Source organism: Tamandua tetradactyla, chromosome 6 (genome assembly GCF_023851605.1).
Source record: "Tamandua tetradactyla isolate mTamTet1 chromosome 6, mTamTet1.pri, whole genome shotgun sequence".
In the NCBI taxonomy this organism is placed as follows: Eukaryota; Metazoa; Chordata; class Mammalia; order Pilosa; family Myrmecophagidae; genus Tamandua; species Tamandua tetradactyla.
In genome coordinates, this window is record NC_135332.1 from 54,850,962 (window position 1) to 54,865,459 (window position 14,498).

Below are 14,498 nucleotides of genomic sequence, written 5' to 3' on the forward strand. Positions count from 1 at the left end.
TTTGAACTGGGGGAGGAGAGGAACGTGCCTGAGGGGCTACAGCTCCCAGGAAGGACACAGTGGAATTGACCTTGTGGAAAAAATCGGTTCCCCCACCCAGGGTCCCCACCCTCCATCCCTCTCCACATAGCCCCCTCGTGGGTCCTAAAACACCATGGAGACCCTGGAGGCTGCCATTAGACTGCAGCTGTCTTGTCTCTCCTTCACAGACCAGCCATTTGTTCACCGGGAATAATGACAGCGCACCCTTCTCTCTTGACTCTCAGCCAAGGAGCCAGGGAGGGGTCTTGACTTCAACTGCTCAACTGAGGGCTATTTTTCTGGCCCGCAAGTCTCTGTCCAGTGTGAATATGCAAAATGGAGCCAGGACTGCAAGTGTATTGATACAGTTCCAAGGAGACCATGTGTCCCAGCTCTTTGCGAAATCCCATCTGGATTTTATTTTGCAGAGGCCAAGGCCCTTTTCTGTGTAACCAAGGAGCATTTAGGAGAATCAACTCAGCTTAAAAATGGAAGGCTTCTGGGATGGGGATGGGGGGGTTGCCTACAGCTCACTGATGTCCGGGGCCTTCCACAGAGGACACCTGCCTGCCCTCATCCCAGCTGCACTTGGTCTCTAGGTCAGGATAACCAGCTGGGCTGAGACTCTCTCCAGCTGAGCTGCTGGTTTCCCAGTGAGAAGGTCAGAAGGAGAGCCAGCCTGTGTTCTTGCAGGCCTGCTCCGAAGTTGCAAGCAAGGGCTGGGGTTTGCATCTTCTTGGCTCCATCTGGTTCATGAGGTTCAGCGTTATTAACCGACCTCAGCAACCACGGACACACGCTCATGTGGGCTGTGTTATGTCGGAATATGCCTTTTTTAAAAATTGAGGTTCTTTCTCTCTCTCTCTCTCTCTCTCTCTTTCTCTGTCTCTATGTATATATATATACATAAGATAAAATTTGCCACTTCAGCCATTTTTAAGTGTACAATTCATTGGCATTATTTACTTCTTCACTGTTGTGCTAACATCACCACTTTACTAAAACTTTTGCATCATCCCAAACAGAAACTATGGACCCATAAGCAAGAACTCCCCATTTCCCCCCTCCCCTGGCCCCTGTAACCTCTAATCTATCATCTGTCTGTAAATAATTGCTTATTCTGGACATTTCATTTAAGTGGAATCATACAATATCTATTTGTGTTGGCTTCTTTCACTTAGCACAATGCCTTCAAGGTTCATCCGTGTTGTAGCCTGTATCAGAACTCCATTCCTTTTTCACAGGTGCATAATATTCCACTGAATGTATATACCATGTTTTGTTTATCTGTTCACTGTCAAAGGACACGTGGGTTATTTCTACCTTTCGGCCACCGTGAATAAGGCTGCCATGAACGTGGTGTGCAGACAGAGTGTGTCTTTTAAATTCAGTTCACTTCTTTATTGTGTATGGCAGGTCCCTGTCAACGTTCTTTGAAAACTATAACCTTAACCTTAAAATACTTAAAGGCAATAAAGTTCCATTTTATTTAAATCATTTTGGTTGACATGGGTGCCCATGAAGGAAAAGGGCAAATCCACTACACTATGAACCACAGAACAAGCCCAGACCCAGGGCCTGGGAACTGCTCGGTGCCACCGGCATGGGGCACAAGCCAGCACGCTGGGGCCAAGAAGGTTGTTGGTGTTGTTTTTTAATTTATTTCTTATTATCAAACCAAAACAACATACAAACATGAACATTCTTAACATACAAACGTTCCATGCATGGTGTACAATCAATGGCTCACAATATCATCACCTAGTTGTCTATTCCTCACCATGATCATTTTTTGAACATTTACATCACTCCAGAAAAAGAAATAAAAAGAAAAAAGAAAAAAATTCATGCATCCCATACCCCTTACCCTCCCTCTCATTGACCACTAATATTTCCATCTACTCAATAGATTTTAACCTTTGTTCCCCCTGTTTTTTCCTATACCCCTTACCACTCCCTTTCCTTGTTCATTAGTATTTCAATCTACTCAATTTAACATTCGTTCCCCCTTTTATTTATTTACTTTTAATCCATATGTTTTACTCATCTGTCAATATTGTAGATAAACACAGCATCAGACACAAGGTTTTCACAATCACACAGTCACGTTGTGAAAGATGTATCACTATACAATCATCTTCAAGAAACATGGCTACTGGAACACAGCTCCACATTTTCAGGCACTTCCTTCCAGCCTCTCCAATATACCTTAATTAAAAAGGTGATAGCTACTTAACGTATAAGAATAGCCTCCAGGATAACCTCTCAACTCTGTTTGAAATCTCTTAGCCATTGACACTTGAGTTTGTCTCATTTCGCTCTTCCCCTTTTGGTTGAGAAGGTTTTCTCAATCCCTTGGTGCTGAATTCCAGCTCATTCTAGGATTTCTGTCCCACATTGGCAGGAAGGTTTACACCTAAGTAGAGAGGGAGAGGGCTGTGAGTTTGCTTGTTGTGTTGGCTGAGAGAGAGAGGCCACATCTGAGCAACAAAAGAGGTTATCTGGGAGTGACTCTTAGGCCTAATTTTAAGTAGGCTTAGCCTATCCTAAGAAGGTTTTTAATCTGCCATCTGGCTGGGTTTACTAAAGACAGGCTGTTCCAAAACAATAAGCAGCAGCCATTGTGGGGGCCTGCCCTATTCTTGTGTGACTCAACTCCCATTTGGGCATCAGCTTAATTCAGTGCAGAAAATGCAGAATTGGCATTCGTTGTTAGGCAGCTTTTGTTCCTCAGACTGAGCTGGAAGAGGCCTCGGGCTAGCAGCCAAATCCTGGGAGGACACCGAGTCTGCATTCCAGGGCAAGGGATGCTGACCCAGTCCGAAAGGTCAGCTTTGAGAAGAGGCTACTCTTTCTGCAAGATCTCCCTGAGCCATGCCTGTTCGGTGCAACTTGCCCCTGGTTTTTAGGTGCACACCGAGCTGCTCCTCAGAAGAAATATTCCAGAATAAGATGTAGGATGACAATGAGCCCATGGGCTACGGCTCTTCCAAAGGACCTCTCGATAGACTGATAGTGTGACTCATCACCCAGGGCCGTGGAAACTCAACCAACCTCTAGAAGCTGAACTGCGAGGCTCTTACGTAGCTAGGAAGGAAATCCCCCTTCTCTTCCACCCGGAAGTACCCATAGCAAGCAGGCTGAAGTTGGATGGTTCCCGTTCTAAGAACGCCTCTGCTCATCTCCACCAGGAACGCTGCCAGCGTGGAGAGAACCCAGGCAGGCAGAACGCGCGGCCAGCTGGAAGGTGTTCTCCGGGTCCTCCAGGTACCCAGGTAGCTTCCCATCTGCTCGGGCTTAGCTTCGAGCTCTCTGAACACAGTCTAGCCAGCAGTGGACAAACCTGGGGGCTTTCCTGATTGTCTTTTGATTGGCTCAGTAGAATTCTGGGAGTCATAAAGAGTCAGTCTTTGGTGCAGCTTATGGGGGGAGCCTGAGTGGTTTAGGGGGGTCCATATCAGACCCTGGTCTTCACCTTCTGCTTGTCGATGTCAGGATCGGGGACTGGATTCCCCTTTAGTCCCCCACCCCACCCCGCCCCATATTCTGTGCCTGTGTCAGTGCTGAGCTCAGTGAGGAGGGAGGTCACAGTACAGTTGTCCTGAGGCCTGAGGCCATCCGCCGAGCTCTGGAGGCCCCGCCCAGCCTCTCTAATGGGTTTGCTGAAGTGTCTTTCTGGAGCTGGAGATGGTGGTGGGCTTGTTCCTGGGGATCCGGCTGAATCTCATCGGGTGGAGGTTGAGTTTGGAAGCCCCACTGGTCCAGTTCGATGACTGTTATTCCCAGGACCCAGAAAGCCAGGGTACAACCCCAGGCCAGATGCTGGATGACCTTGGCTCCAGGGAGAAAGGGGCACCTCCAAGGCACCCCCTCGATCTGCCTGGGCCCTCCAAAGGGCTGCCTCACATGCCGTGACTCCAAGAGCCACATGGTGGCTGCTTTGACATCTCCATGGACCTTCTGTCAGAATGCAGATAATCCATGCCCTTCACGGTTCCCCTCAGAAAGTGGCAATGTCGCGCTCTTCCCTGGATCTGGGTTTCAGCAGGACCCACAACAATCCACGCCTCGATGGAGAGAGCACGTGCACCGGCCGAGCACAATGAACATTCTCAGTGTCGTCTTCCACCTCCTTCAGGCTGGTGACCTTGAAGGCTACCACCTCCTGGGAGCAATTGTCATCTTCCTGGATACTTCTCCCAGTCCTTCCAGGCCTGGAGAAGAGTTCTCAGGATCTACCTGGGAATGCTGGGAGGCAAATTCCCTCTGGGGAGCCAAGTCCTCTGAGTGCTGATAGACCACCTTTCTGCAGTCCCACGAAGCACTCGGATTCTTCCTTTGGTGCTCAGGTTCAGGGGCAGTGTGGGATGCAGACAGAGGGATCAAAGCACTAGCAGCCTGAAGCAGTGTAGTTGGCCCCGACCTCTAAGAACCCCTGTTCACAGTATGTGCTCGCTGTAACCAGTCATCCAGGACTGTGCACTCTTGATTTTGCAAGCTATTCCTACAGGCCTTGAAGAGTGACCCCCACCCCGTCCCCTAGCCCCCAGCCCCAAGTTTAGTCTCTGTGAAGGAGACGACCCTGGTCTTCCTGGTCACGGAAGCTGCCTGTGCCAGCTGTGCCACTTGGGGCAAGTCACACCCCTTTTCTGTTTCCTTACCTGGAAGTGAAGGTGAGAGAAGTCAGGAGGTTGACTTTTGCCAGCAGATCTCTAAGGTCTGCCTGCACTAAAATGCTGAGTTTAACTAGTCTGCCCTAAGCAGGACAAGCACCCTTTGTTTTCACAAGGATGGGACCAGACTGCCCTTGTGGGGCATGCGGCAAGGCTGTCACCCAGCCGCGGACGAGCCCAGCCAGGGCACCACCTCCCCACAGGGCTGGCACCTGCCATCTGGGTCTGGGCACGCGCCAGCTCCAGGCCTTGAGCTGAACACCTGTGAGCACCCCCAGGGAAAGGGACCAGTGTGTAAGGAGGGGCCACCTGTAGTTACTGATGGTCATGGGGTCTCTGAAAAAAGGTTATATATTTGGAACAGCCTAGCCCCCAAATCCTGCAGCTACTGAAATGGGCCCCTACTCTGATTTGACTTTAAACCAAAGAGGAGGGAAGAAGTCCCCAATCTGTTTTGTACAATGGAGTCCCTGGCGGGGTGGGGGGTGGCTGGCACAAAGCCTGATGCTCCTGTGGGTAGAAAGCTGTGGCCCCCACTAGAGGTCCCCAGGCCCTGCCGATGCCCCACGCGCAACCTGCTGAGTCTGAGTCCCACCCCACCCAGATGTCCCTGCCTGCTGTGGCCACAGCCTGTTCAGCCGAGCACCCAGCGAAGGGGGTGGTCTGTCCCCCAAGGATGAACGAAGTAGGCCTTTTTTCCTCTGGAGAACAGTAACAGCCAGAGCCAGACCGATCGCCTGCTCTGCTGAGCCATCAGGCGGCTGGAGCCATACGAAGCGCATTAACTATTAATAATTTCCAGTTGTTTGCTCGCTGGTTCGGCTGGCTGCCCCCACCCCCGCCCCCGCCCGCCGGACCTAGAGCTATCGGCTGGGACACGGCGGGGAGAGCAGACGCCTCCAGGGGCCCAGGAGCGAGCCGGGAGCCCGCGTCCACCTGTAGCGGGGTGGGGAGGCCGGAACCGCCCGGGCGCGCCTTTCCCGCCCGCAGCGAGGCCCGCCTGGCGCCCAAAGGGCTTCTCCGATCAGCCTCCCGGGCTGGGCTGGGCGGGCGGCGGCGCACGGCGGGAGCGCAGCGGCCCCTGGCGCCGGAACTCGCGGCGCGACCAGTGCGGGCCAGGCCGGGGCGGGCCGGGGCGGGGCGGAGGGCGGGGAGCGCGGCCGCCAGCGAGACCCGGACGGCGGGCGGGCGGCCGGGCAGGGAGGGCGGCCGCGCGGGCAGCGGCCCCGGCCCGCGTCTGCGCCCCTCGCGCCCCCACTCCCCCACGGCCAGGCCGCCGGGCACCCCCGGCCCCGACGCGCGCGCAGCCATGGTGGGCCGGCTGAGCCTTCAGGATGTGCCCGAGCTCGTGGACACGAAGAAGAAGGGCGACGGCGTCCTGGACAGCCCGGACTCGGGGCTGCCCCCCAGCCCCAGCCCCAGCCACTGGGGACTCGCGCCGGCCGGGGCTGGCAGCGGCGGGGAGCGCACGGCGGCACCCGGAGCGCTGGAGCCCGACGCAGCCGCGACCCCCGCGGCCCCGGTGAGTGTCCCCGCGCTGACCCCTCCGCTCCCCATCCCGCCCGCGGCTGGCCCCGGGGGACCACACGTGGGTCTCGCCGCCGCGCTCGGGGCTCGCTGGCGACGCCGCCACCCGCCCGTCGGGCCCGGGGAGCCATCGCGGGGAGCCCGGGGCGGGAGCGCGGCGAGAGCCCGGCCAGCTGGAGCCGGTGGCTGGAAAATTGTCATCGCCTCGGAGGCGCGGGAGCCCCCGGGAGAGACGAGCCGCCTCCTCCTCCCTTCGGGGTGGCGGCCGGGGTTGCTGCCAGGCTGCCTGCGGCTCGGCCACATTCCTGCCCGGGCCGAGCGGGTGGGGCTCCCGGGACGCCGGGAGGGACCCCCAGCCTTCTCCGGCGGTGCCAGCCCGCGGCTCTGCCCTGGCGACGGCCGCTCCCAAGGGCCTGCCCTTGCTGGGGGGTCCTGGGGAAGGGGTGCGTGCTGGCCCTGCTCACAGCCCAAGCGGGGCCAGCCTTTGGGCCGCGAGACCGGACGGCGCGCGGGCGGCCGGGCAGGAGACCTTTGGAGACCGCATTAGTGCCTTTGGAGGGGACCTTTGACAAGGGCCACCTCCTGGTGACCTCCCTTGTCCTGAACACCAGGAGCCCTTCCAGACGTAGTAGATGGGAGACCTTTGGGTGGATGGGGGCTTTTAAGAACCAAGCATTTTGTTTTGTTTTTAAAAGTTTAAAGAAAAAACACCAGGTCGAATTGGCCTGGAATGGCTCAGATGGTTGTGTTTATCGCCTTTAAGTAGAGCTCAGGGGATGCCACACCCTACCTGCAGTCCGGACTCAGGGGACCCCTGGCCCTCCCCCAAGGGTGGGTATTTCCAGCCTTCTCTTCTCTGCTAAAGTAGTCGGTGGCTGCTGCGTTTCCTTAAGGACCACTGGAAGCTACGGGGGTGAGGGTGAAAAAGGAATGGCAGGATTCCTGACCCACTGACCCTGTCTCTTCTTGAGCTTCAGTTTTGCCCTCAGTCCTATTAGAAGGAATGGGTACCACTTCCTTCAGTTTGCCTTTCCAAGTCCTCTCCCTCTGGCCCCTTTCTAGCCTCATCTCCCCCCAGCCCCTGGCCACAGGCCAGACAACACCTTGACACCTCTGTGCCTTGAAGGCTGCTCTCTCCAGCCGGCATGCCTTTTCCTTCCCACAGCCCAACCCCTCCTGCCTCTCCCAACACCTGGTCAGCTTTGCCACCTGTCAAAGCCCACTATGGGACACCTCCTCCAGGATGCCTTCCTTGGTGCATCCCAAACATGTCAGAATCAGTGGCTGCATCTCCATTCCCTAGTGGCACCGCGCTCATGTGTCTTTTACAATTCTTGGTGCGTGACCTCAGCCTGTGCCTTTTCTAAAGTGCTGCTGAGACAGTCAGTGACAGAGGGGGTGTTATATAATCAAGGGTTCTGGTAAGTGAAGCTCTGGTTAGTGGAGTAAAGCTCCGGTTAACCATCAGCGTTACGATGATGTGGTAAGGCTGTGACCACAGTCGTAGGGCCGAACTCCAGGTGGTTTCTCCTCTTTCCAGCCTTCCACAGAACCTCAGCGATGGAAGGCGCGCTGCCTTGGTGTACACGTCAGTCCCCAGGGCACGGCATGTTTGTCATAGACCTGGGATTTGCACCCAGACCTCTTGGCTCCTTGTCCAGTGCCCCTCCCAGGCAGGCCCCGCATGGAGACACAGATCCCGGCTGCGCCCATCCCCTGGAGGTTGAGAGTCAGGACCTTATACTGGGGGGACAGTCAGCTTCCCCTGCCATCCTGACTGTGTCCTCTGTCCTCACAGAGTCCAGCGTCCCTCCCCAGCCTGGCCTCCAGTTGCTTGCCGCGGCTACGCCCCCTGTCCTTTGGTGAAGGAGTTGAGTTTGACCCCTTACCACCGATGGAAGTAAGGTAAATACAGCAGGCCCCAAGGCCCCAGTTTTATTTTTTTAATTTTTCTTTTTTCCTTCCAGAAATTAAGGCTTGTAAAAAAAAAAGTAAAATTAATTACAGAAGTGTGCCAAAGATTGTTATAGTTTAGTGGGTACTCTTTCAGAGTTGTTGGGTTTTTTTCCCTGCAGATCTAAGCAATGAACTGTATTATATATGATTTTTAAAATAAAAATGAGATCATGTTATATGTAAAGTTCTGAAACTTAGTTTTTTTCTTAATATCCCATGGCCATCAGGTGCCTTAAATATATTAAAATAGCAGCTGAAGCTGCTCCCCCCACGCCCTTCCCACCACCTCAATTGCTGTAATCTAATCTTATGTGAAACTGTCACTAGGCAAGCAACATTCTTCCGTTTGGAATTTATCTCATCAAGGATTACCTGGGGGCAAAGATTCATTGAGAGGCTCAATTAAAGATCCCTCTTTAGAGAAAGGAATTTCACTTTTTGTAACTGAAGGTTTTATAGCCTGAGTTTCAGTTGCATTAATACAAAGGGCCCTTTGACAGGGAACAAAGAGAGGTTCAGGAGTTTGGAGGTGAGCTGTTTAGCCTTTTATTCCTGTGGAGCTTGTATTTTGAACAAAATGAGGACATGACTTCAGGAACTTAACCTTCCGCGGGGCCTCCTGTCTACCTGCCCCACAAAGGAGAATAAAAGTTTCTATCAGGCTCATCAGAAAAAACACTGATTTCTACTTAGCTGCCCAGTGAAGGCGGGCAGGCGGGAGGCAGTGCTGGACGATGCATCTGGATGTGATACTTGTAGGTATTTGAGTTACTTTGAAGCTGTAAAAATAATGCAAAAAACGCACTGAGGCTTTGTTTACACATACACAGAGGCACACGTGATCACATATCGCCACAGCTGCTGGGGAATATGGGCTTTCATTCGTTTTATGGAAATCCACGTGTCATTGCCATACGATCACATCCCTGAAACCCTGGGGCTGAGGAGTCACCTAGGAAAAGGCTGAGGTGGACCAGATTGCTGCTACTTGGTATAGCCAAGTTTTCAAAATTGGCATTCAGGACTTCTGGGGGCTTCCTGCCTCCATCCTCTCATTCAAGAGCTGATTGATTGCTTCAGGGGGCAGAGAAACTGCTCACCCGGAGTGGGGCAGTAGGAGCCACCTCCTTATATGTACCGGTTTCCACCAACTGCGCTTCCTAAGTGCTGGCACTCTGCACAGTTACGGAGTGCCCTTGGCAGAGAGAGGAAACCGGGACTTGGAAGAGGTAGTACTTTGGCTGCAGGTCCCTTTGCCTATGGACATGGGAGTAGAACCCAGGGGCAGCAGCCTGCTCTGAGCAGCCCTGAGTGCAGGGCTAACTCTGGGGGTCCTACACACTCAGGTTCAAATCCCAGCCCCACTCCTCACCAGTCCTCTGACCTAACCCTCCGCACCTCTGTTCTCTCCCACAGGGGTGTTGAGGAGATTAACTTAGATCCTCAGGATAGTACCTGGTCCATAGCGAGTGCTCCATAAACTCTATGGCGCTTCTCCCTGGAGCAGCTGCCTCTGGGTGTCTGCACTCCAAGGGAGACTTCAGGGTCATGGTAGGGACCCCAGTGCCCCTCACTCAGAGAGCGGCTTCGTGCTGCCTTATGTCTCCGACCCAGGTACACGTCCTCGGTCAAGTACGACTCCGAGCGGCACTTCATCGACGATGTCCACCTGCCCCTGGGCCTGGCGGTGGCCTCCTGCAGCCAGACGGTCACCTGCGTCCCCAACTGCACGTGGCGCAACTACAAGGCAGAAGTGCGCTTCGAGCCCCGCCCCCGGCCCGCGCGCTTCGTCTGCACCACCATCGTCTACCCCAAGTGCCCCAAGGCCGTTTGCACCACCACCCTGGATTACAACTGCCAGAAGACGCTGCGGAGGTTTCTGTCCAGCGTGGAGCTCGAAGCCACGGAGTTCCTGGGCAGCGACGGCCTCCCGGATGAGTGCTGACTCGGGCGGGCGGGCCCCCAGACGGCCCTGGGCAAGTAGGGCGCTGCCGACCCTGCGTGTCCTTTCGGCCCGGAAGGGCCCAGCCTGCGGAAGGAGAGAGTCACTGCCTCCTGTAACTGTCCAGGAACTATGGCCTGTTTTTAAAAATCGTATGTAGATTGCTTTTTAAAAAGGAGTATGTTTCCTGGTGTGCTACTGCCGATTTCCCCGGAGTCTCAATTTGGTGAGAAAATGAAAAGAAGAGGAGAGCGAAGGGAAAACAGCAAATCTTTGAAGTAGGGGCTGGGGGAGGGGCTCGTCTTCCGTTGTCTGAGGAAGAGCATGGAAAAAGCTTCTGGGATGGGAAAAATTGAGTTTCTAAGAAATATAAGCCACAAGTGCCTTCACGGCCATAAAAATGGTGCAAATTCAATAAATTTTAACCTCCAACTAGGTTCAGTCTACGGCGAGTTGAGTTCCATTTCCATGTGTATTTCCTGTTATCTCAAACTCTTGGGATTCTCTCAGTCTTTTTCATGATATTGAAAAGCCCCAACTACAATGTAAGATGCTTAAAAAAATAACAAAAATCGAAAAAGGTTCACCCTGTTCTTCCCGCCTCAGGACCGCGGGGTCACCAGGCTGCTGAGTTGGGGAGCAGTGGCCTGGGTTTCCGCTTCCTTCCGCTGGTCCCCCAAAGGGCCGTGTGTCCTCAGCATCCGGCACACGTCTCCGCAGGCTTGTGTGAGCCTCCTGGTGTGTACTGGGGAAGGTTCTAAATACTTTCCTATTTTTCATAAGGAAAAACGCGGCGGAGAGCCCCTTTGGACTCCACAAAGTGGGTTTCCCTGAACTCACAACAGGCCACACGTCAGACCCCGGGAGGCGGCGGCTGGAGGTGTCCTGGCCGTCTGGTTCATCCCAACAGGTGACTCCTCCAGGGGTGCTGGATCCACTCACCGTAAAGACATCAGTTGTGTCAAAATTGCAGAGAAAATCTGCCAGCGCCTTAAGTCTAGCCTAGAAAGCGAGGAAATCTGCCACTCGGGTTAAGCGAGGTTGAATTCAGAATAGAGAAGGATGTCACAATTCGAACTCCAAAACCAAATTCAAAGCATTGTAGTGAAGGTATACATTTCTTTCAAGTTTTTATTTTGGTGTAAGCGACAGGCATGGAGTTGAGTGTTAACCAAAGATGTTTCTAAAGTGACTTTGTGACTTGAATCGGCTGCAGGAGCCGGGCAGGCCATGGGTCTGAGAGGGTGTGGATGGCCAGCCTGGACCCCCCCACCCCCGTCACTCGCCAGGCCTTACCTGGCACCCTACCCCTGGCCCTTAATTCTTCATCCTGCCCATCGCTGTGGCTTTTGAGTAAAGCATGCAGCAAATGTTTTCTTTTCATCCAAGTTTTGGAAAGAAGAAACATGGATATTTCTTTTGAATAAATCCAAATCATGTCAAGTGCTCAGAGGGTTGGGGAGTGCTGTGAATGCGAGTACCGCTGTATCTCAGGGTTCCTGTTGACAGCTTCCATCTGTCCCCAGAGCAGAACTGATGGCTCTTTGGGTACCCTGGAGCCACAGCAGGAATTTTTGTTGCATTGGAGCAGGTGTGATGATGTTCACTCTTGTTTACAGTCAGTGGAGGCCTCCAGAGCCCGTTGTCTCGTGTCCTCTTCAGACTTGACAATGTTCAGTCTGTTGTACTGACTGCCTCATCCCCTTGGCCGGGAGCCCGAGGTTGGCTTAATGGCCTGAGTTTGCCAGGGTGTGGCTCAGCAGGGACCCAGCGAGGGGGCACTTTGGGACCCAGCAATGCTTCCTACATTTGGAAGAGCAAATGACATGGCTGCAGCTGATAAAAATGGATTTTTAAGTCTGATTTCATAATCTTGTCATTTAATCGGTAAATGTGATTTTTCAATTTATTTGAGAGAACCTCCAGGGCTTTGCTCTGACCAGTTGGAGGCACTTAAATGAGGGCAGAATGATATTGGGGCAGAGTGGCCCGAGAGGAGTTTAGAAGACTGAGCCTTTGGACACAGCCACATTTCGAAACTTCCTTATGAGATGTTTTGTTTTGTTTTGTTTTAGGAAGATCACTTTAAGTTCAGGCAAATAATACCAGGTGTGGAGAGATTCTGAAATATAGCAATAAAGTAAGTGAAGCAAGCGATGGTGAAAGTGTATTAGAAATGGAGAAGCAGGTTTTACTTTAAGTTATTATTCATTAGGGAACCAAGTAGTTCCTTTTGATCCTCTTTTTTCCCCCAACCTGCTCTGCTGAAAGTTGCAGGAAAGGATGCATGTAAAGATGTAATGGAACACTTCAGGGTAAATGTGGATCAAGTGATGTAAATCAAGAGTGTATCATGTCAGTTTGCAAGGTGGAAGCAGTGACTTTTAAAACTCACTGCTCTAAACAAACATTCCTAATTGTATCTGGAAGATACTGTTTATGTGTTAGTTAAAAAGCCTTTTTCAGTCTCTTAAATTATGACTTTCATGTATTAAGAATGATTTGAATTTTAAGAGGAGCTGTTTTCTTTTCAAATCACAGACCTTTTTTTAAAAATTCAGTTTGAACGAGTACATTTTCATTTGATACTTTTCCTCTTTCTAACCTTAGGAAATCCAGAATAGTATGTGACAAAAATGATTTTTAAAATTTATCTTTGACATCTGTCCCATTCCATTTTGCTTTGTGACTTCTTCATTTAACAATAAATGATCTAAAAATAAAACGTGGAGATGCTTCTCTTTAAAAAAAAAAAAGGTTTTTTATTGTGAAATATAACATACTCAAAAAAAGCAGTACTTTCAAAGTACATTTTAACAAGTACTTACAGAACAGATTTCAAAGTTTGGTATGGGTTACCATTCCACATTTCCAAGTTTTTCCTTCTAGCTACTCCAAAACACTGGAATCCAAAAGAAGTAACATTATAGTGATTCAGTAGCCATATTCGTTTGTTAAATCCTATCTTTTCTACATAACTCCTTCTCCTTAACTCCCAATCTATGGGGGTCTTTGGGCTATGCCCATTCTAACTTTTTCATGTTGAAAAGGGGTGTCAACAGTACAGGATAGGGGATGAAATTAGTTGATATTCTGGGAGAGGCTGGCCCCGCTGGGTTTCAGAACTTATCTGGCCTGGGGAAGTTAGAGGATTCAGGAAAGTAAACTTAGTACATGAAGCTTTTGTAAAGTCTCAGACTAGGTGTTCTTTAGGGTTAACCAGTGTTGGCTGGGGGTTGGCAAACCATGGCAATTAGCAATATCTAACTGAGGCTTGCATAAGATTAACCTCCAGAATAGCCTCTTGGCTCCATTTGGATGCTTCTCTTTTTTAAAGAAAAATTAAAATGTTTGGTTAAGGAAAATGAGTAAGCCAGCTCCTCATCTTGAGAAACTTGAAGATGTGATTATATTTTAATAGTGACAGTCTCCTGACTAGGGTGTGCATTCCCCCTGGAGGTAGAAGAAGACTTTCCAAGGAACACCTGGGCACAGATAGTTTTAAGGGAATACATTTTCAGATTCAATGGGTACTTTTCCTAAAACTGACCTGCTTGAAAATGTGCTTCTTAGTGGAGATGTCAAGCCAGTTTTCATTTTCCACCTCCCCTTTCAAATCACCCTTCTCCCACTTGGAAGATGTACATGCTGCAGTCTAGCCCATCTTTAGTTTTATCTTGGTAAATTGCCCTGGACTGGAGGGAACCTCCAAGCACTGGACAGAGGGACAGCTGAAGCACCGATGTCTGAGCACCAGGAACCACTGTACAGCTTTCTATTTCCATCCTACTCAGGATTCTGTTAGGGATGAAGGATGGAGGTAGGTGTGAGGTTGGCCTGTGTTGAGATGTTCTCAATTCCAGTACCTTGCAGAGTGGGGAAATGGGAGGAATGACCATTTTTATTTTATGCTCGCACCTCTTCGATCTTAGACTATTGTCTTCCCTGAGGGAACATAACCTTGGGTCAAAGCAAAGAGAGGGTGGATGAGAAATATTGAAAGTGAGGGTGCCTTATATCATTCGAGCATCAAATTCATGACCAGCCTTTGTGCCCTTATCTGTTTGTCCCTGAGTAATGACTCAGAAGTAAATATGCCCCAGGAATGCATATGATTACTATTTATTAAAAAAATATATCTAGGGGGTGTGAGGGTAGTTCAGTGGTAGAATTCTCACCTGCCATGCGGGAGACCCGGGTTCGATTCCCAGCCCATGCACTTCCCAAAACTAACAACCAAGCAAGCAAACAAAAATTCAACAAATAGTACAACAGTAACAGGATACTCACATCGAAAAAGAATGAAATGTGACCCCCCCCATACAGCATACCAAAAAATGTAGTCTCATTTTAATAGAAATTAAGTCTCATTTGGCTGA

At 51.2% G+C, this 14,498-nt stretch overlaps 1 protein-coding gene across 1 annotated transcript; it reads left to right on the top strand.

The window, feature by feature from the left end:
* The first annotated feature begins 5,981 nt into the window (after window positions 1–5,981).
* On the top strand, window positions 5,982–12,836 carry RFLNB (refilin B). Its single transcript, XM_077165453.1, has 3 exons — window positions 5,982–6,216; window positions 8,020–8,126; window positions 9,792–12,836. Exons 1-3 carry the CDS (start codon window positions 6,004–6,006, stop codon window positions 10,120–10,122), a joined length of 651 nt encoding a protein of 216 aa, XP_077021568.1. The 5' UTR covers window positions 5,982–6,003; the 3' UTR covers window positions 10,123–12,836.
* Window positions 12,837–14,498: the final 1,662 nt, after the last annotated feature.

Excerpts from the sequence above, each read along its gene's own strand:
- RFLNB (XM_077165453.1), top strand. The coding sequence starts at position 6,004 with ATGGTGGGCCGGCTGAGCCTTCAGGATGTGCCCGAGCTCGTGGACACG. Across the intron at positions 6,217-8,019 it reads CCGCGACCCCCGCGGCCCCG|AGTCCAGCGTCCCTCCCCAG; the intron begins GTGAGTGTCCCC and ends CTGTCCTCACAG. Across the intron at positions 8,127-9,791 it reads TTACCACCGATGGAAGTAAG|GTACACGTCCTCGGTCAAGT; the intron begins GTAAATACAGCA and ends TCTCCGACCCAG.